Source organism: Macrotis lagotis, chromosome 4 (assembly GCF_037893015.1).
Source record: "Macrotis lagotis isolate mMagLag1 chromosome 4, bilby.v1.9.chrom.fasta, whole genome shotgun sequence".
In the NCBI taxonomy this organism is placed as follows: Eukaryota; Metazoa; Chordata; class Mammalia; order Peramelemorphia; family Peramelidae; genus Macrotis; species Macrotis lagotis.
This window is the reverse complement of record NC_133661.1, coordinates 151,073,748-151,097,381: the sequence shown is the minus strand read 5'-3', so window position 1 is coordinate 151,097,381 and position 23,634 is coordinate 151,073,748. Positions and strand designations below refer to the sequence as shown.

General features: G+C 37.2%; 1 protein-coding gene across 2 annotated transcripts in view; it reads right to left on the bottom strand.

Annotated features, from left to right (window-relative positions):
• The window catches only part of LOC141521612 (inter-alpha-trypsin inhibitor-like), a 96,273-nt gene that overhangs the window by 24,345 nt on the left and 48,294 nt on the right, over positions 1-23,634 (bottom strand). For both annotated transcript variants that reach the window (XM_074234362.1, XM_074234363.1), the window contains exons 3-4: positions 14,464-14,637; positions 1,153-1,197 (exon numbers count right to left, since the gene is read on the bottom strand). In XM_074234362.1, coding sequence (XP_074090463.1) covers positions 1,153-1,197; positions 14,464-14,637 — 219 coding nt within the window. The remainder of the gene's footprint in view (positions 1-1,152; positions 1,198-14,463; positions 14,638-23,634) is intronic.

Sequence of the window (23,634 nt, the reverse complement as noted above, 5' to 3'; positions counted from 1 at the left end):
TCCTTCAGTCAATACTCATTTGAAGTGAATTTGTGTCTCTATGTCATCTTCATTGCCTCTTCTAGGATGCTCTCCATCTTATCAATATTCTTCCTAAAATGTAGTACCCAGAACTGAGCTTAAGACCCCATTTATGGTCTGACCAGAGAAGAATACAGCCAGATTATCACCTCCCTAATGCCAATAATATACCTCTTCCAAGCAGTCTAGGGTCTCACTAGCTTTTTTAATTCATCAGTACAATTGTGTGATTGTGCTTATTTTATTTTTTTGAAGCTAAACAAAACATATATTTGAAGTCTTTGGGCAGTGAATTTTTTCTAATTCAACAGCTTAATCATGGATTCTTCTGATAATGCACTAGAATAAAAATCTTTCACCAGAATAACACTTAAATTATTTTACAATATTAGGCAGTTTATTTAGTCTGGATATTTTACTTCAATGAAAATGTATAATTATTGTTTACAAACAATTGGCTTCTCTACCTTTTGAAGGATCTGTGAACACAATATTTCATACAGTAGATCATAATATCTTGAGATGTTCCTCCTTTTCCAGCTCTAGACTTTCTTCATCAATTATTCCTCCAGTAACACTAATTTTCCCTTGCTTCAACTCAATTTCTGGCCTTCTTATTATTCCCTAAATCTCCAGAATCTCCTTCTTTATAAATCCTTTTCCTTTAGCTTAATTTTTCTATTTTTCCTGTACAATATCATCAATGGGCAATTCTTTTCTAAATGAAAGGAATGTGATTTGCCCAAGGTCAATTTGTGAATTAGTGGCAGAAGAATAATTTGAACTATGTCTATCACTCTTTTGACTATATTGTGAAGTTACATTCAAAATTAATTCTTCTTTGCCTCCCTTTCCTCAGTCCTCATTTTTTAATCCCTAGAAAGCCAGCTTCCTAGCCCACCACTATGTTTAAACTATTTTATCTTTTAATTGCATCACACTCCTCTCCCCCAGGTGCATTTTTCATTGACCCAGACTAAAACTTTTTTTTCCAGTAAGAATGAGAATAAGTAATAATAATATGACATATTTCACCTCCTTTATCTTTTTTTTTTTTGGTCATCCTTTGTTCTCTGGGAAATAGTCACTGGTGGGGGAAAGGAAGGAAATTAAAAATCTATACTTCCTTACCAATGTTAATTTCTCCATCCTCATCCCAGAACAGGCTGTTGTCAGCTGAAAGAAAAGACAAGCACACCTTAGTTTGGATTTTACAGGAGTTATCTCAAATTTTTGCTTGCTCATTTGGGGAGACAGTGAAGCTTTTTATGAGGATAGACTAAAAAGACTGAGATTCTAAAAAACTTAGAAGCTAGGAAAGGTCAGGATTGAAACATTTAGGCAGTGGGATGCTGGGGAAAGACTGTTGAATTTATAGCCCAGAGAATAGTTTCAAAACTCAGCTCTGTAACTAACCTGTATGATTGCAGAAAAGTCATTTAATCTTTTGGAGGCCTCACTTTTGTCATCTGTAGATTAGAGGACTTGGACTAGATCAGTGGTGCTGATCTTCTCAAATAGAAGTGGGGGCCACTAATCCATATATAAGGATCCACGTAGACTGCATATTTAGAGTTTTAAAAATCTATGTTATCTATTATATTTTTATTTATTTTGTTAAATATTCCCCAATTACATTTTAATCTGACTCAGACACTACTTGAGCATGTTGTATGTGTTTGACATCTCTGGACTTCATAACCTCCTAAGCTCTTGCAAATGGTCACACTAAAGTGAACCCAGGCTTGTTTACCATCCCTTGTTCACCAGAGAAATCTGTGGAAACTTGTAAGTGCCATAAAAGGAAGCAATTCACACTCCCCATCCCAACCCCCAGAAGAAACTTATGGAACCAATTATCCACAAGAGTTGGTAGAAGTGAGATATGTCAAAAAAAATTCAACAAACATGATGCATTTCCTCTGGACAAGGTAATTTGCAAGACCTAGTGATACAAATATACAAAAATTTATCAATAAAAGTCATAAATGGTTTCTAAAAGAAGTATAGTGACCTTTGGGATTGAGTTCAAGGAGGGCTGATGTGCTCTTCTACAAGGCAGACTTTCAGATTTAAAGTTGGAAATAGGATCCTGGACTGGAAGGGGTAGAGGGTTGTTGATCAACCTTCTTACATTAAAACTTTTGCCACTACAGTCCATCCAACATTATTTTCCTAAACTTTATTCCAGTATTTCATAAATTCTAATGGCTCCCTATTATCTGCAGGATCAAATATAAAATCCACATTGACATTTAAAGTCCTTCAAAACTTGAATCAGTCCTTCCTTTCCAGTCTTTTTATACTTGATTCCCTATAATCCAGCTACACTGGCCTCCTTATAGTTAGTCATACATGGTTCTCCACCTCCTGACTTAGTCCTTTTGTTGTTTCTTAAGCCTTCAATGCCCTACCTTTATCCCTCCCTCTTCTTGCTTCCCTGACCTTTCTATCTTTGGCCCTCCCTCAATGCTAGTGTCTTCTTTCTGAGATTATCTTTCATTTAAGTTGCCCATATGTGTATCACTCTTATAATAATTAACTTGTTTTAAGCCTACAGAGAACATATTGGCCCCAAGGCCTGCATGGTTATCTCTTCTGCAGCTTTAGGGAATTTTAAGTGAAAAGTTGTAAGTTCAACTACATTTCCTCTAGATAGGAAAATTTCCAACTTTTAGGCAGAAGATGGTTTCTCTGCCTGAAATGATATTTATTTCTATCTCTAGTTAACCATTAGGGCGACTAGGTGACGTAGTGGATAAAGCACTGGCCTTGGAGTCAGGAGTACCTGGGTTCAAATCTGGTCTCAGACACTTAATAATTACCTAGCTGTGTGGCCTTGGGCAAGCCACTTAACCCTATCTGCCTTGCAAAGAAAAAAAAACCTAAATCTAGTTAACCCTTAGCCTCTTTATGATTAAAGTAAAATTCAAATTACTGATATCTTTTGTTTTTATATCCTTTGAATAATTATATGTGAGTATTTATATGTATATATACATATACATATATATGTATATATACACACACACACACACACACACACACACACACACACACGTATTTATTGATAGACAGACACTAGGAGAAGAAGTTGAGAAAAGAGCAGATCTTTTTCCCCTCAATATTTTCCTCGTCTTTGAGTTGGTTGGCAAAATGGTGGAATCCTCCCAAGTCTTCAGCTTCCTGCTTTCTCTTTCTTTTCCATTGGTTGCCCCGGGGCTTCTGGTTCTTGGCTCAGCTTTGTACATCTTGTTCCTTCTTCTAGTTCTTAGAATCTCTTTCTGGTTCTGAGCCACCACCTTCCTTTTGTACAAATACTTTAGGGAACAATGTATATGAATAGAGAGATGCATGGGAAGGCTGTGTGAACTAATGCAAAGAGAAGTTGTATTGTTTGTCCTTCAGCCTCTAAGAAGACCATGACATCAGGGCGTTGATGTCATGACATGCATTTAAATTTGCTTTGAGTGAGGGGGTGTTATGCAAAGTCGACAGCCTCACTTTCTCCTTTGGATCTATCTGGGCCCAGTGGCCAGATAGGGATCAGGATGATTTGAGATGGTCCTAGATGTGAGGCAATCAGGGTCAAGTGATTTGCTCTAGCTGTGGGACCACACAATTAGAAAGTGTCAAGTGTCTGAAGAAGGATTTGACCTCAGGTCCTCCTGAAGTAAGTAGAAGCAGAAAAACAATATACACAATAGTTAAAGCAATGAAAATGGAAAAGACAATTATAACAGTCAATCAACAGGTATTTATTAGCTTCTACAGTTATGCCTTCCACATCTCAACTATCCTCATTTCCCCATCACAGTTCTGATATGTGGGGGGGTAGACATAAAAAATTAAATAGGGAGTTTTTGGATCAGCAGATGACACAGTTATGACCAAATACTTACCCCAAATTTTACACTATGGTACTATAAACCTCACTTAAAAGAAAAAGAATCCATTTAGACTTTTTCTCTGGTATGAAGGGAGAATCAAGAAATTTTACACTGGTTTTCCAGATCATTGAGACATGGAAGGGATAACTGACAGATAATGGAAATGCATATACAGGAAACAATCCCTGCTCCCAAGGAACAAAACAATAAAAATTCAAATCAAATACTTGGAAGTTATAATAAAATTAGTGGAGAAAAGGACAAGGATTTATCACTATTGCCAGGCTCCAGGTCAAGAACTTACCAAATATTATCTCATTTGACCGAGTCTAATGAGAGACCCATTGGGAAATGCAGATACTATAAAAATAAAATGTATCAATAAAATAGATTTAATGTCCTTCGGTTGGGGAATGGCTTAGCAAACTGTGGTATATGTATGTCATGGAACACTATTGTTCTATTAGAAACCAGGAGGGATGGGATTTTAGGGAAGCCTGGAGAGATTTGCATGAACTGATGCTGAGTGAGATGAGCAGAACCAGAAAAACACTGTATACCCTAACAGCAACATGGGGGCGATGATCAACCTTGATGGACTCGCTCATTCCATCAGTGCAACAATCAGGGACAATTTGGGCCTCTCTGCAATGGAGAGAGTCTGTATTCTCTGTATCCAAAGAAACAACTGTGGGGTTTGAACAAAGACCAAGGACTGTTACCTTGAATTTAGGGGGAAAAAAAACTTATATCTTATTGTCTGATCTTGCTATCTCTTATACTTTATGTTTCTTCCTTGACAATGTGATTTCTCTCTCATCACATTCAATTTGGGTAGATGTTTACCATGGAAACAACGTAAAGACTGACAAATTGCCTTCTGTGGGGGCGGGGAGTAAGATTAGGGGGAAAATTATAAAACTCAAAATAAATAAAATCCTTAAAAAATAAAATAAAATAGATTTAAAAAAGAATAGATAAAAGGACATTTTTGAGGGGGATGATGACATGAAGAAAGGTATGGAAATGGAACTCTACTAAGTATGTTCAGGGGAACAAAGAGTTATGAGGTTTTTTAAAAAAATTTTCATCTATCTTATACAATTAACTGGGCTGTTTAATTTATTCTAATTATAAGATTTTCACATTCTCACATGGGCATTGGGCCAAAAATTACCCAGAATGGTTGTTAATCCTTTTGCACATGAATATGTAAATTTTTATATCCTCATTGGCAATTATTCAAGAGGCATCCAATTGTCTTTTATGTGTCTGTGTGGATATATATATATATATATATATATATATAATATGCAAAATATGTATATGTGTACATATTATACATATCATATATATTTGTATATCTAGTTTTATCACACACCACAGCTCAGGCATATCACCTACTTATTTGTAAAAACACCATAGATTAGGGGTTTCTTATCTACAGTGGTTTCCAGAAGAAGGGATACATTTTATAGGCCCATAAAACACTATTGTATGACTGCTCTTTACTTCCTGATTCTCTTTGTTCTGACTTTGGTTTAGTTTAAAGCTACAGGCAAGAAAAAGAGATGGTGAATAATAGGGAGGAAAAATCAGTTGGATTCATTTATTATTGAAAATTCACTGAATTTTCAAGAAAAGTGAAGTTTTGAGAGTACTTAAATATGTATTTAGTTTGGAAAGAGTTATTATTATAGAAAAATCTAATGCTGTTTTAGAACTAAGAAGAAATAAAAGGTTTCTTGAATTTAAATATAGTAGAAATTTCACTGGGAAGATAGGATAACATGTCTGAAAGAGTACTGAATCTGGGCTCAAGAGGCTGGGGTTCAAAAATCTACCTGTGACACTTCAGGTCCAGTGCCCATGGGCAAGTCACTTAATGATAATAATCAGCATGTATATAATGTTTTAAAGTTTACAAATAAATTTATATATATATATTATCCCATTTTTTTTTTATACAAGGAGATCCTCAATTTCTAGATGAGAAAACTGAGACTGAGTGATATAAAATGACTTGCCCTTGGTCACATAACCAGTAAAAGACACAAGATTTAAAAACGGAACTTAAAAACCCCAAAACCCACACTCTAATTGCACTATCTGGTATCTTAGAGAATCATTTTCCAAAGCTGTTAAATGGAGATGACTCATGCTATCTACCTTACGGTGTTATTTGGAAACCTTAAAACTTACAAATGTGAACTACATTTATGACAGGCTTTGTAATCATATGAGTTTAGATAGGCATTGGATCATTTCCTATGCCTGAAATATAGCTATATATGGTAAGTTTTCCCCAACATGGTTAGTTTACCAGATGGGTTGAGGCCCCCTCAGTCATACCAGCAGGCAATGTGTTGGTTTCTTATTTTAAATGATTTAAAGAGGTCCCACTTTGGATAAATGGTACAACTTCAATAAGTAGAAATGAGATTTCTCAGATGATTTGTTATTTAAAAACACATGTCCTATTTATAATTTAATAAATAATACTATAACTAAGATTTATTTATCCCTTATTTTTTGAGGCACAAATTTTCAAAATGCATAGCAATGAGGGGGCAGCTAGGTGGCGTAGTGGATAAAGCACCGGCCCTGCAGTCAGGAGTACCTGGGTTCAAATCCGGTCTCAGACACTTACTAATTACCTAGTTGTGTGGCCTTGGGCAAGTCACTTAACCCCAGGTACTATTTGCCCTATTTGTGATAATCAACTCTTCCTTCCTATGGAGTGTTTTGTTTACTTCTTTCTTCTGTTTTAGTTCTCTTTGATACATTAAAAGAAAAAAAAACCTAAACTAAAAACTAAATAGTGAACTGTCTTGGTATATACATATGATCATTTGATGATGCTGGAGATGGGTTGGGGAGGTAAAGCTGGTCTGGAATAATCAGTATTTTGGTAGGGAAATAGCCCTTGGGTCTGAAGAATCTCATCCCCAGGGTCAGAACCTATAGGGTTTTAAGCTGGTCCAAGGTCAAAGCAGGAGAAATAAAACCAAAGAGAAATTTAACTGAAACAAAAATCTAGATAATAATCATTTTTTTTAAAAGTTTGAGGCAATGGGGTTAAGTGACTTGCCCAAGGTCACACAGCTAGGCAATTATTAAGTATCTGAGGTTGGATTTGAACTCAGATCTTCCTGACTCCAGGTATGGTGCTCTATCCACTGCACTACCTAACTGCCCTTGATAATAATCTAATTATATGCCTCTTAACAGAACATATGTGAATGATAACAATACAGTAATGTAATGTATTGTAAGCTCCTTTATTCTGCTCTGGGCTCCACTTCTGACTCTCAGAACTTCTTTCTCCCCCATTCTCCACCAGCCTTCTCTCCCCAGGAGATGACCTCTGTCCCTGTGAATCCTTTTTAGAGTCAGGACCTCCTGGAAACACTAATTTAAGGAAGGACCCAGGCCAGCCATGGTCTTTTCTTTATTCCTCTTCAGGCTCAGTTCCTGACTCTCTGCACTCCTTATTCCATCATAAGAGAGATAGTTCCTGCTTCATTCTCTTTAGGTTCTTTCTTCCCCATTAGGATGAAAGTTCCTTAAAGGAAAGGGCTAGCTTTCTTTATTGTCCTATTTGTATCTTAGCACTTAGTTCAGGTCTAGTCCATTTTAAGTTCTTATTTGATGCTTGGCTTACTGATATGACTAAACTCCTTAAAGACAGGGACTAGTTATTTGTTTTTATCATTAGTGCCATAGAAGCAATTATGGAGGAGTGGATAGATAGCAGAGTTCCAGGCTAGGACATTCTAGTTCACAGATGCATCCTAAGTCAGTCACTTTAACCATTAAGTGCTTCAGGCAACATTGTAAGTCACAGAAAAGTTGTAGACCTGAATTGGAGGGGAAATTCCAACACCTTACAGTTTTTTTTTCTCCTGTGAATTCCAAGAGCTTTAAAAAATTCCTATATCCCAATGTATTGAACTCAGAGGGCTCTTAAGTAAAACATGTTTAATGGAATCAAATTGAAATGGAGGAATCCTTTTGTTTTGGGGTCTTGGAAAGAATACTATGGTTTTCCAATTCAGAATCTTCATAAAATAGATTTAGAAGGACAATGGAGAGTCAGACAAGGCTAGATCCCAAATTTTGTTCAAAGGATGTGGTCTGGCTCTTTGTGACCCCATGATCATAGCATGGCTAGCCCTTCTATCCTCTATAATCTCCAAAAGTCTGTCCAAGCTCATGTTCATTGTTCCCACAACATTACATATCCAACTCATCATTTGTCATCCCCTTATTCTTTTGCCTTCAATCTTTCCCAATATTAGGATCTTTTCCAATGAGTCTCATCAAGTGACCAAAGTATTTAAGTTACTGCTTCAACATTTGACTTTCCAGTGAATGTTGAAGCAGTAACTTAATTTAAATATTGACTGACTCAATCTTCTTGCTATTCAAGGGATTTTTTTAGGTTTTTGCAAGGAAAATGGGGTTAAGTGACTTGCCCAAGGCCATACAGCTAGGTAATTAGTAAGTGTCTGAGGCCTGATTTGAACTCAGGTACTCCTGACTCCAGGACTGGTGCTCTATCCACTGCACCACCTAGCCACCCTATTAAAGGAATTCTCAAAAGTCTTCTCCAGCACCACAATTCAAAAAAGTGTTTATGTTGTGTTCCTCAGCCTTCCTTTTAGTCCAGCACTCAAAATCATACATTGCTATTGGAAAAGACCTTTGTCAACAAGGTGATGTCTGCTTTTTTAGTGTGCTGTTCAGATTTGCCATGGTTTTCCTTCCAAGGAACAAGCATCTTTTAATTTCACAGCTGCAGTCTCTATCTGCAGTGATCTTTGAGCCTGAGAATATAAAATCTGACACCGCTTCCATTTTCTTCTTCTATGTGCCAGTGATAGGACCAGTTGCCAAGATCTTTTCAAGTTTCATAGAAGAAATGGAGGGTCAAGAGAAGTAAAATGTTACTAATCAACATTTAGTTAGGGTAAATTCCACTTATCTAAAATTTCTTCATGTTTTAAGCGTCTGGAACACTGCCATGTAGCTGAGTGAGGAGGCATAGTAAATGTCAGCTGGGGAAGATGATGCATTTGGGTAATCAAGCTTACATATGGCCATTCCAGCTGTAGTTTTTAAAATACCGTTGGGGCAGCACATTATGTTACTTATCCCCTAGTAACAACCGTGTTAAGCTGAAAATATGTTTTAGAATAAAATTAGCTTCTTGTGTTTTATTTAAATCAAATTTGTGATTGTAGTTAGGATTTTTTTGGTTAACCTTTTGCGGTTGGGGTGGGTTGGGGTGATGCAGATGTGACAGCTTATATGCTTTTGCATTTCATCTACCCTCAGACCATGAGGCTAAACTGATCTCATTTTTAAAAATTTAATAATTTAATTTAAAAATTTATCATCAAATATTAGTCTAACCAGCTAAATTGGATTATAAGTATTTAAATTTTGGTTAATTAATTTCAACATATAAAAATTACCCTGGTCATTTTCTTACCATCCTCCTTAACAGAGGCTGTCTTGATTGGTGGGCAAATTCACAAAGCTCATTAAATCCACCTGATCCTCCCCAAAACAATAAAAAAAATCTACCTGACCCTAGCCCAGTCCAGAGCAGAGCAGATTTTTCTCATCCTAAAATATCATTCCACCTGTTCCACACGATCAGATAGTCCTTTCCATTTTAAAGTTGTTGTTCACTTCTTCACACCCCTCAGCCCTCTATTCCTGCCTCTCTGTACTCCCTTTTCCACTTTGTTTAAAACCTCTCCCCTTGCCTCACCCCAATTAGGTAGGCAGGAAATAAAATGTCCAGCCTGGAGTTAGGAAGACCTGGGTCCAACTGTATGACCCTGGGAGAGTCATTTAGGCTCTGTTTCCCTCAGTATCCTTATCTGTAAAATGAGGAAAATAGAGCATCTATCTTCCAGAGATGTTGTGAGAATCAGACAAGATAAAAATTGTAAAACACTTAGAGCCTAGAACATAGTAAATGTTATTTAAGTTTTTACTATTCTTATTATTTTCAGCATCCTTTTATATATCTTCTCTCAAAATGCAAACTTCTTGAGGATAAGGACTATCTTTTTGCTTATATTTGTATTTCCAGTGCTCAGTATAGTAGCAGTTAATAAATAGCCTTAAACACTATAATTCTTATCTTTTTTATTTCTCACAACTTTGAGAGGTAGGTAATTTTATGATTTCCCTTTTACAGATGAGGAAACTGAGGTAAACAGTGATTACACAGTAAGTATCTGAGGTCACATTTGAACCCAGGTCTTCCTGACTCCAGACCCAGTTCTCTATTCACTGTACCACTTGGTTGCCCTGTTATAGTAACTGGTTTATAGTAAGTACTTAATAAATATTTTGTTGATTTAACTTGTCTATGTTTTCATGCTAGTCATCTTCAAGCCATGCTATCTGTATACCATGCCCAGCCACCTCCTCTCAATCCCCACCCCCGCACTGCAAACTTTTATGTCTCTTACTCTGGGAACCATAATTATTCCTGAACTCACATATATATATATATATATATATATATATATATATATATATATGTTTACATATATATATCAAATATCTTTCCTTATTAAAATATAATTACCTTGAGAGGTACTCTCACTTTTAAATTTGCATGGCCAGTGCTTAGCAAAGGACTCAGAATATAGCAGATGCTTCATAAATGGTTTTTCATGCATTCAGTTATTCACAACAACTTCTCAGTTGTTCCCTCTGAGTCTCTATGAGAATTCTTTCTCCAGTCACAGTCATGTACTCTTTCTCCTGGGTCTAATTATCCCAGTCTTCTTCTTTCACTTTGTATTCTTTCAGAAAGGTCTTCCAGATTTCTTTGTTTTCCTCAAATCTGCCTGTCTGTAATCTCAACAGACAATTAGTTTATATTGCATCATTGCACACACCTGTTGTTGGTCATTTAGATTTCCAGTGTTTTTTTTAATTATATATGATACTATTGTGAAAATCTTGGCACAGATAACCTGTTTGTTATTCTTTGTAATGATTTCATTATATATTTCCAATAATGAATATTTGAATGAAAGAATATGACTATTTTGGTATATTCAAAACTTTTACATCTTAGGATCATAGAACCTGAACTGAAAGAGAAATTAGGAGCCATATATAGTAATCCCCTGGGCAACTGGGTTCAGAATATAGAGCAAGAAGGTTAGAATCAGGAAGACCCATGAGTTCAAATCCAGCCTCAGATATTTACTAGCTGTCTGACCCTGGGTAAATCATTTAACCCTGGTTGCCTCAGTTTTCTCATCTGTAAAATGGTCTGGAGAAGGAAATAGCAAATCACTCCAGTATCTTTGCCAAGAAACCCCAACCGGGTTCATAAAACATGACACAGATAAGGAAAAAAAATCAAGGCAAAAGTGTATTCATTAGAGGGGAATGAAAGAGGCAGCAGTGATTTCTGTCTTGCCTTGGTCACTTATCAGTTGTAAGATCCTGGGCAAGCCCTGTAACTCTTCAAACCTCAGTTTCCTCATTAGTAAAATGAGGAAATTGGAACCAATGTCCTTTAAGTTCCCATCTGGCTCTGAAGCTATGATTCTGTAATCCTTAGCACAGTATAGTTTCCAAGACATAACCCTGAGAAACTGTATTCAAATGGAACAAGTATGTGGCTGTATCTTCCTTCAGTCTGACCATGTCAGCTTAGGTTTATCAGACCTCAACATGTCATGTCCCCTATGTGAGAAATAGCCCTGAGACAAGTGGAGAGAAAGATCACTTCTGCCTGGTGAGGGATGAAGATACTGGAGTTTCTCCCAAGCAAATGATTTTTAAAAAATCCTTAGTGGGCTTGAAAAATGAGTTTCAGGGGGGAAAACAGAGCCTAGCAGGAAAAAAGAAAGCAAAATTAGCAAGAAAAAACTAACAGAAAAAAACCAGACCTTTGTAGAAAAAGGGAGCCTGGATAAGTATTTTAATAAATCCTGTCAAGTGAGGATTATGACAGCACAGTTTGAGGTCTGGCATGTGTTTGGAATTTTGAACAGGGTACATGTTTGATGTCTGTTCTTGGAGCAGAGAAAAGACAATATCGTTGTGCATTATTAAAGCACAGTGAGTCAAAGTCATGCTGCATATTTTCATTGTTTAACAAGCCTTACTGGAAAGGAAGACCTGGGTTCAAATCCTAACTGTTTAACCCTGACTGGGTTGATTTACATACTGGCTACCTGATCCTAGGCAAGACATTGAGGTTCCAGGCAGAGCTTAATGGTTCAAAAGTTTCTCAGTTGTATTGACTCAGGAAGTTTCCCTGTGGAGAGATTCTTATGCTAATGAAATGACAATTCTGGACCAAAAAACTAACAATCTTGCTAAAAAGAGAAATAAACAAAACCCAACCCAGCTCCTCAAACAAAAATAAACAAGGGATGCAGCATGTTAAATAAGAGTAGGGGATTAAGCCATTCTATCAAAGGTCAGAAAAGGAAAAGGGTCAATTGTTGATCAAGGTCTAGTTCTGCATGATGAACTCACTATTTCACCAGTACCCATGTGATATTGAGACTGAGGAATGTCCCTGGCATATAAAGTGGGTCCCCTGTGCAGCATGTATAGAAGGACACGGATAAGAGTCTTAGAGAATGTGGAGGGATGTGGGGTAACTAGATGGGTAGAGCCCTGGACCTGGTGTCAGAAAGACCTGAGTTCAAAACTTACTAACTGAATGACTGAACCAAATACTTCTCTCTTTGCCTCAGTTTCCTCTTCTGATGAATATATCCCCAAATAAAAATACAATATAACATAGATGATATTAATATGTGGTTCTCTAAGTCAATCTATATCTACCCTTCAGGACTCCTTATATATGAGTTAGTAATCTCTGTTTCTAGCACCAAATGGCATTTTTTGTCTTTTACGTTAACTAATCTCCTTTTTCTTTTTTCTTTAAATTATATTGTTTTTCCCCCTATACAAAACAGAAACCCATTTATTCCAAAAAGAGAAAGAAATTTAAATTGAAATTATTTGTAAAATAGAGTCTATTATGCATGCCCTTTGGCTCAGGGAGAGCACCACTAGACCTATGCCCTTAAGAGATCAAAGAAAGAGGCAAGATATTTATATTTATAAATATTTATAGAACCTCCTTTTGTGATGGCAAAAAAAAAAGAAGGAAACTAAAGGGGTGGGATTTTATTTAGAGAAAGGCAGAAAACTTGTAGTATATGGATGGAATGGAAATCTATTATGCAGTAAGAAATCTGAAATAGAGAATTTCAGAGAGATTTCAGGAAGACTTGTATGAATGAATAGATCCAGAGTGCAGTAAGCAGGACCAGAGCAATTTATATTATAATATCAATATTATAAAAACAAACATTTCTAAGAATTTAAGGATTGAGAAACATAATGATTAACCATGATTCCAGAGGTCAGATGATAGGGAACACTGACTACCTCATGACTAAAAGGTGAGAAACTAACATGTAAAATGAGAAACACATTTTGGAATGTGCCAATATAGTAATTTTCTTGACCTTCTCCCTTTCCCTTCCCCCCTTCCCTTTCCCTTTTTCTTCCTCTTATGTTTCCCAGTGAAAGGGAGGCAATGAGAAAGAGGGGGAAAAAAACCCTTAATTGAAAAAAATTAGAAAGAAAACTTGGTACATCTCCAAAATCATTAGGTAGAGATCTTTTTTATCTCTGAACTAATCTCTTGGTGATTAATGAAACTGTAACCATGCGTCCTACTTTAGGAGTCATAAATATATCACTTGTCTTTAATGTGGTGAATGGGGGAAATGCATTTTCAAGTGCTTAGATTTTCAAGAGCAAGGAGAATAGTAAGTAGTCACGTCACTAGTCACATTCTTTTTTATAAAGAACTGATATTTCTTTCATATCTGGTATATGCTTTAGGTAATATAGGCACATCTTTTGATAAAAGGTAATTTTTTAAAGTATATAAAAGGAAAAAATCCTGAAATTTAGATAAAAAGCTAAAATTCAAGTATAGTATATATGTGTGACCTTCAAACAGGTTAGTTAAGGCAGTCTTTTGGTTAAGAAATGCTTTAACATATAGAAGACATATCTTCTTTACCTAGGTGGCAAAAAATTGCACAGATTATCACGTTCCTCAAGGCCAGCAATACTTAAGGTCCAGAGAGAGGGTTGAGCTGCACCAGAATAGTCAGCCAAAAGAAATAGTAATAAACTACACAGGTACCAGCATGGTGATGATACCACAATTGGGACCAAGATGCTACTGACTCACCCTTTTACCCCAACCCCCCAGAACATGCTAGTTACAACGATGAGTACCACAAGGCCCAGAAAGTGGTCACTAGGATGGGTCTTGTTTGACTTGGCATCACTAACTATCCTTACTCCTGTTTTTTTTAATTGTTCAGATATTTTTCTATTCTAATGTTAAGCACCTCTATCTTCTCCCTGACTGCCTTTTATTCTTAGAATTGAATACAAAAGTCATTTCTCCTCTCTGACTCATCTATTTTAAAGTGAAGCTCCCCACATCCTTCCTACTTACCTGATTCTGGAGCACATCTCTGATAACACTCCCTTCTGGTGAGAAATCTGTTTCCATTTCCTACACACCCTCCATACAAGAACTTGAGGCATTTCCTCTCCAGAGGTTCAAAGTACCACATTGTATAGGCGGCCTTGCAGGATCCTGGATCCTTTTCCAATAGACATGCTCTTTCTATGCAAAGAAAAAAAGAGGGTATGTTGGAAGTTAGTCTGGGTGAAAATGAGGAAATTTAGAATCATATATTTAGAACCAGAGACTATGAAGGTTTTCTAGTCTATTCCCCTAATTTTACAGATAAAAAAACTCAAAGTCCCAGAATGAAGCAATTTGCCCAAGCTCACAAGGGGGAATGAGAGAGATAGGATTTGAATCTAAGACCTCTGATTCTTAGGTTGCATTGTTTTATAGCATACCACCTGAATCTTGAAATTTCTTACAGCACCCCTATCCTTGCCCAGGTGACCAACACCACCAAAAATTGTGCAATCACCCTCCATTAAAATGCTCCCACTCAAATATATCTTCCTCAGCTGTTACCCATACTCTATCTAATCTTCCATCCCACTAATAAATATACCATTTTGTCATTTCTGTTCTCATAGGGTCCTCTTAGGTGTTTAACTACTTTGACAGATTAAATTGGCAACAGGGTAGTAGGAATCATTAACAGTGTCACAGTTATCATCCCTAGTTAATTAGGCTACATTTTGAAAGGGAGCTTTTGTGTTTTAACCCATTAATGGAACTCTAATGGTAAGAATTTGAGTCATGTGGCAAATTTGATGGTAGATAATTTGGGGCAGAGGTCATAACAAATAGCCAGCTACCCACTCTAATTATGCCTATAGTTACTTCTTTCTGAGACCCTGCATTTATGAATGTGTCTTGATATAAATCAGAATCCATCTACCTTCATGATTCCTTCAAATTACCTGTGACATTAAAATTCTTTCAGCAGCAGAACTGAAAACTGTAATCCAAGGACACCCTTCAAAAAACCAACCCCTGGGACATGACTCATTTTTTTCCTTTTGCTTGAATTCGGAGAGATAGAGATAGCAACAAACAGTATAACTTTAGGAATAGTGACATTCAAAAATTTCCGTAGGAAAAGAATATTGACTTGATGGATTCCCAAAGTTGGCTGATATCTTCTGACTGAGAATTCTGTCTAAATGAGAGGATTGGAATATAAGAGAGGTTCTCCCCACTGCCTGTATTTATGCTAAAACATTTAAAACATGTCTGTATCTCTTAGGAGTACCTTTTTCACACTTTCCTTACCCTCTTCACCAAATCCTTGCCATATTCATTGATCCAGTGACAGTGGTCTCCTAGCTGTTCCCTTAAACAAGATGTTCCATTTCGGACCCCAAGCATTTCAATGACTGTCAATCATGTCAGAAGAGAGAATTCGCTCTCTTCTCAATACTATCTCCTAGCTTCCCTCCACCCTCACATACTAGTTAAAATTCCAGGAAGCCTTTTCCAGTTTCTAAATTTTAGTGATCTCCCTCTTTTTCTAATTTACCACTTATCAGGTACATATCTTGTTTTTTGGGCAGCTAGGTGGTGCAGTGGACAGAGCATTGACCTTGGAGTCAGGAGGATGGGAGTTCAAATTCAGCCTCAGACACCTGACACCACCTGTGTGACCTTGGACAAGTCCCTTAACCCTAATTATCTTGCTTCCAGGACTGTCTCCAGTCATCCCAATTCAAATCTGGCCCCTGGAACCAGATGGCTCTGGAGGAGAAAGTGAGGCTGGTGACTTAGCATAGCCCCACCTCACTCAAATCCAATTTATATGCTTGTCATGGCATCACCTTCTTGATGTCATGGTCTTCAAAAATGAAGGACATGTGGAGTTTGAACAAAGACCAAGGACTGTTACCTTTAATTTAGGAAAAAAAACTGACTTGCTTCTTCCTTAAGGATATGATTTCTCTCTTATCACATTCAATTTGGATCAGTGTATGCCATGGAAACAAGGTAAAGACTGGCAAATTGCCTTCTGTGGGGGGGTGGGGGGGAGGGAAGTAAGATTAGGGGAAAATTGTAAAACTCAAAATAAATAAAATCTTTAAAAAAAAAGAAAATGAAGGACAAACCCTATTATCTTGTTGTACATAGTTATTTGCATGTCTCCCCTTTTGGACTGTGAGTTCCTTGAAAACAAGAACTGTCTTTTGCCTTTCTTTGTAGCACTAGGATATAGAACAGTGTCAGACACATAGTAGGCTTTTAATAAATGTTTATTGATTGATTAGGAAGAGACTAGTTAAACTGAGGAAGCTGGGGCATTGGTATTACATTGAAAGTGCCCTCTGATATTAAAACACTTGAAATTCTTTTTCTTTTTCTCTAATCATCCTTGGAAATAGATCTAATAGTGACTGGGGGGGGAGGTTGGAAAGGGGAGGAAAAAAGAAATTTATATGATGATTTTTTTTATACATTTAAAAGGAATAACAAATTGTACATAACAAAGTTGCAATTTCATGTGTAATCATCTTTTTTATTATACTATGTCATTCTATCCATTAAATCTATTGATTAAAAAGTTAAAAAACACTATTGGTAGAGCTATGAGTTGGTTCACCCATTCTGGAAAATTCTGAAGTGTACTAGTAAAGTCAAAAAATACCCTTTGACCCAGTGAAATCAGGCATAAATCTCAAGGACATCAAAGACAGGAGGGAAGTAATGTGTACCAAAATATTTATAGTAGCATTTTTTTTAGGTTTTTGCAAGGCAAATGGGGTTAAGTGGCTTGCCCAAGGCCACAAAGCTAGGTAATTATTAAGTGTCTGAGACCAGATTTGAACCCAGGTACTCTTGACTCCAAGGCCGGTGCTTTATCCACTACGCCATCTAGCCACCCCTATAGTAGCATTTTTAATAGTAGCAAAGAACTGGAAGAAAAGTAGGTGCTCAGTGATTGAGGAAATGATTGAACAAGTTTTGGTAATGTGATTGTCATAGAATATTATGGCACAAATATGAATATATTTGACTATTATATATATATATATACTACATATAGTATATATACTATACTAATATATTATCAAAGACTTTTATGATGTGATGTGTATGAAGTAAACAAGACCAAGACAACATTGTACACAATGACTACCATAATGTGAAAGAGACACTGAAAAAATGTAACTATGATCAATGCAAAAACCAATTTTGACCTTAGAAGAATGGAAACAAAACTTACTCCTTTCTTCTTGTCATGGAAGTAACAGGCAAAGTATGGAAAGAGGTATATGTTGTCAGACATGGCAAATGTATTTTTTTTCTTAACTATTTTTTTTTTTACAAAGGGAGGATTTGGGGAAGTAGGTGATTATTTGAAAAGGACAGTGAGTTTTTTAAAAAGTCATCTTCTATGGATACTGATGTAAGTAGAGGGCCTCTGATAGCATCTCTCCACAGGGAGAAAACTGGAGATGATATATAATGGAAGTATTCTGAGGAGTCTTGAGTTTATGTGGCAGAGATTTTGTAAGTGGTCCCAGGACACTAACCTTGTGATTAGGAAAACCATTCAAAAAAGCACTGGCAATCATAACTTTGACTCCATTAAAACAAGCCTCAATTCTCTTCTTCATCATTTTTTTTCTCTTTAGTTTTAAGTGAAGGAAATTAATCTGGATCATGTAACGTTAGAAAGGTTACAGAAATGAACCTCTAGCATCCCAGTGTCCTGGTATCTCTGCACTAAGGTTTTGCAGTCAGTCCAACCTTTATTTCCCAAGGAGCAAGGAGTGATTTTTCTGGAGTAACTTCCTGGGGCTGAGGGGCAACAGAGAAAAGGACATATCTGGCAGTGACAGATGCTGCATCTGGATGCATATTTGGAGGGGTCAATGCTAAGTAGAAACCATGCTAAGAATCTATCTCCTCTACCCCACTGAGATTGAGGTAGGACAAAAGAAAGTGTGTCTCTGGAGTGTAAGAGGGAGGAGGAAATGTCTGTACTTTGTTCTCTTTTTATCTTTGAAATAAATGTCCCTATGTAGAAGCTAATTCTTGTTAACAAATGGAACTGTAACATTAGTCATCACTGGCACTTATAGGAGAAATTTGAGTATCCCCAGACCTCTCAGAGTACTCCTAGATCTCCAAGAAGAGATACAACAGCTTGGAGCTAGGATAATAAAGCAGAAAGTGCTCACTACACATCAATGAGATATTTATTTAAAGAAAAAGAGAGAAAGATTTCCTATTGTGTTTGTTCCATAAACAATGACAGAGTCAATGAGAAAAACTCCAAGGTTTTTTAAAGATAAATTTATTTCTTCATTAGATGATATAGAAGAGAGAGGAATGGCAGCTGAAGCACTAAAATTCAAATTTCAAGAACATTATAACCAAAACAACCTGACAAGAGGTGAAGATAAATCTTTACCTATGACTGGGGATGAGAAGTTAAGTTGTATTTGGGTATAGTGTAGTAGTGATTATCAGGTAAGAAGGCAATGAAACCCAAGAAAGAGGGACAGTCAGAGGAAAGAGGAGCATGGCCAGAGAACTGGGCTGCTTGGTTCTGGAACCAGTAGAGCTGTTTTCTACATTCAATATGCCCTCTTCTGTTTCCATACATTTATAAAATTATCCCTCATGTTTAGAATACATTACTTCACATTTGCTTCCTAAATTCCTTATCTTCCTTCAAGACTCCTTGACCTTTTTAGTATTCTCTACCTTTTCAAATATTCCTTGATACTCTGCCTTATCTCTCCTTTGCCTCTTTCACACCCTATCTCTCAGGGTTGTTATAAGAATAAAATGAAATGATGTTCTGTGTGATGTTAAATGCTAGATATTATAGCTGTTGTAATAATGGTGGTTGGAGGTTGGGTTACTGGCCTAAGAGCATGCTGAGAATCACCTTTTTTTTTTTTTTTGCAAGGCAATGGGGTTAAGTGGCTTGCCCAGGGCCACACAGCTAGGTAATTAATTATTAAGTGTCTGAGGCTGGATTTGAACTCAGGTCCTCCTGACTCAGCCGGTGTGCTCTATCACTGCACCAACCTAGCAAGCCCCTGAGAATCACCCTTCTTGACGAGGTGGTACATTCATAGATACTCCTTGCTAGGTTAATGAAACTTTGGGGAGTCTGGTCACGAGTGACTCCAAGGATGTGTGATGGCAAAGAATCCTCTGGTTGGCTGAAGAACTGGAAGCACCGATGCCTTGGGAAGTAGAGTGTGTATTCAAAGATTTAAACTATCTTTCACTTTCTTCCCTGGAGATTTTCAGTTAAGAAGGACTTCTTTTGGGGCAGCTCAGTGGCGCAGTGGACAGAGCACCAGCCCTGGAGTCAGGAGTACCTGAGTCCAAATCTGGCCTCAGATTCTTAGTAATTACCTGGCTGTGTGGCCTTGGGCAAGCCATTTAACCCCATTGCCTTGCCAAAAAAAAAAAGGACTTCTTTGAGCTACAAGGTCATCATGTGACCAGTGAGTTGCACAGGTGGTTGGAGCTGTATGGTGGTCTAAGAGTCCATCAGAGATGCTATGACTGTGGAAATCGAGGTCTCCAAGAACAATTTGTTGAAAGATAGTACTGACAATGGAAGCTTCAGGGATTATAATCTTTTATGTTGGAGAAAAAATTCTGGCTATGGATGCTAAAAAGGATGCCAAACACAGTTAAATGAAGATTGCACAAATAGGGGAAAGGGATTCTGGGGTCAAGAATCTGGAGGAACACTTGGCTACCCATTGTCCCATAGTTTGAGCTCATTCTTTCCAGGGTCCTTGAATATTCAAGAGAAGAATGCACCCCCCGGTTTGGGAAATGTTTGGTCATTTCTGCCTTTGCTATAGTTTCTTAGTAAGTATAACTTTTGTAAAAACTAATTGATGTCATTTATTTGCTTAATCCTGAGGAATACCAGATAAGGGCTCCAGAGCTATAGTGATAGAAATGATAATTGTCAAGATTTCTTCTCTAGGAAGGAATGGTCTCTGCTACTCTTAGGGACCCAGCATGACAGCTAAAGTGAGATTTGAGGAGTAGCCCAACAGGAGATAATCAAGTATGATTCTTTATCAATATGCCACAGTTTCCCAGTAAAAAGCTATCTCCTTGAAGATAAAGAATATTCAGGTTTGTTTGTTTTTATGGCCTTCGATTTTCAGTGTCTAACATAATATTGTGTGCAGAAGCGGTGCTCAACAAATGTTTGTTAAAATATATTTAATGGTAAGGTTGTAGAGTAAATAAAATCTTAGATGTGCAATTTGAAGAGACCTTCAATGGCCAACCCTCAGGCCCAGAGATACTAAACCACTTAAGTGGTGACACCCAAACAAACAGTGGTAGAATCAACATTTGAACCCCAGTCTTATGACTCTAAATCCAACGCTATTTGATGGGTTGTCTCCAGTCTTTATCTCTATCTTTCTCCTATTCTCCAAAGGAAAGGGAGGGGGGGGAAAAAGCAAAAATTAGGAAGAAAGAAAAAAGGAAACAAGACACAGTAGTGATGCACATTGTGCTGAAGAGCTTTTGAGAGGGGACATCTTGCAGGGTTAATACAAGATATCTAGTCAACTTATAGCAACTGATAAACTTTCTTTGTCCTATGAAATATTTTATCAATCATTTAATATCTTATACTGCTGCATTCTCAGCTAACCATTGGCTATTAAGAAAGTAAATCTTTTGTGGATAGAAAAAAATTCTATTATTTTTATGAATGGCTAAAAATGGGGGAAAACACTATTAAGCACTTACTGTGTGCTAAGTGCTGTGCTAAGCACTTGAAATATAAGTAGCAAAAGAAAACTGTTCTTGTTCCCAAGTAGTTCAAGAGAGAGGCAATCCACTTAGTCATATTGTGTGTGACAAGGCTCAGGAATCCTAAGGATGAATAGATTCCTGATCAAAGGAATGGTTCTGCACCACTGAGAGAAGGGGGAGTACAGCTAAGGGTCATAGTGGAAAGGAGATTCAGGATTCCCTTTGTAGGAGGTAAAGTAAATGGGGATGAGTACCCATTTGGGAGGGGGAAAAGGGAAAGGGGGCATTGACTGACCACTGAGGGTAGGTTGTGGGAACTGGAAGGCTGACATCCTTATCATTAAAACCTGTTCACTGACCTCCTGAATCTTTTCATAAAAGCAAATGTTTTAGAAAGAAAGAAGAGGCTTTCTCAGGCAAGAAACATGGCTATTTCAGGTTGCTTAAAGGCTCTCCAAGGTATTTATACATCCTGGGACATCATCTCATCTCTGAATGCTTTTCATTTAAAGAATGAAAGGTGAAAGGTGGTGGGGGAGACCACAAGAGTTACTCAAAATTTATGAAAGCAACAACAGGTAACTCTTTAAAAAAAAATAGTGGGCCCATTGTGGACTTGTTCTCCTTAGTGATCTACCTCCAGGAGGCACCCTGACATAACACACCATGCCATTTTCCTAAAGGCCTGTGGGAGGCCAGTTGTTCACAACTCTGAAGCTTAGAGAATTAGTGGAATTGGAAGCAGTTGAATTCAGCAAATAAGATAACTAAAGCCCAGTGAGGTTAGATGACTTTTCCAAGGTCACACTACTAGTTAGGAAAGTATTCTATTCCAGATTCTATGCTAAGGCTTTATTTGCTCTTCAATTGATACTCTCAGTTCTGGGGAAAACTTTGGAGAAGCAAGGATAGGATTTGCCCTTAGCTGCCAAACTATTTCTAACTTCTTTACTTCTAGCCATGTGCATGTTTTCTCACATGTTTTCACCTGTAGAAGCTATAACACACACATGCCTTGGAATTGATTTCTGTCCTAGCAGGAAACATATAAAAGGCTCCTGAATGGGTTGGATTTGTCTTAGAAGCAAAATCACCTTAGTTACTGTGTCTCATTTCTCTTCCTTACCTTGCCTTGTGACTTTATTTTCTATAAATCATTTATTTCATGATCACCTGCCTGACCTTTTGACTATCACCTTGTCTTTCACCTCATTATTCCTGTCTAAAATTTCTTCATGAGTCACTGATGCCTTGCCAACATTTTTCCTTGAATTCTAATACTTAGAGATACCCTGACTCATTTCTTCTATCAGTTTTTTTCTTGTTCTTTTGTCCAGTTTTGTGAATGAAGCTAATCCAATCTTACTGCCCTGTCACGGTCTCAGATATTCACCCCATATCAACTCCTTCTGTCAGAACTCTGTTGGTTTCATTCTTCTACCTTATTGGAATCCAGATAAATCACAAAAAAGAAGAGTGTGAGGCATAGGGAGGTTCTATGTGATGACTATTCTTCACACCTCTCCTCTCCCCTCCCTCTTGCCACTCCCTCCCCCTAGAGATGACACCTATAGCTTTTAAACAATTAAAAAGTTTGTTTTTAATTCTAAATCTTGGAAGCAAGACCAATGGTTAGGAAACCATTTTGGCTTATATACCAAAGTAGACCACCACCATCAGTGGTATACCCTTTATATTTAGCTCACAGGAACAAGTAAATATGTCAAATAAAAATGGGGGTTGTCACTAAAGACCCGTTCTTGCCTCTAAACCCTTTTTTTGTGCTCTTATTTCCTTCATACCTGGAATGACTATTTCTATTACTTATGCTTATCTAAAATCTATTCAACTTTTATGGTCCAGACTAAGTTTTACCTTCACTATGAACATGTCTACCTTGTGAAAAAAGTATTTGACTGGGAATCAGAATCTGTACTTTAATTGTTACTCTGCAGTTAAGTAGCTTTGTGACCTTGGGCAAGTCATTTAAACCTTGTGAATTTCAGTTTCCTCATTTCCTCTGGTAAAGAGAATTCTGGTTAAAAAATTAGAAATTCACTTTTTTGTGTTTAGCCTTCACTTTAAAAAAAAACAAGGCAGTGGGGTTAAGATCACACAACTAGGTAATCATTAAGTGTTTGAGGTCACATTTGAATTCAGGTCCTCCTGACTCCAGTGCTGGTGCACTATCCGTTTTGCCACCTAACTGCCCCTAGCCTTCACTTTTTGAAATGCAACCGAGAGAGGACTGGTTTTCCTATTAATCCATAGAATAATTGAATCTTAGAGTCCAAAGAGAGCTTAGAGAAAATAAATTTTTGCAGTCAAATCCCAGGTTAGGAACTGGTCATCTTGATCCCAGGACCTTTGTTGGGAGGTAGGACCCCTGGTCATATACATGTCTAA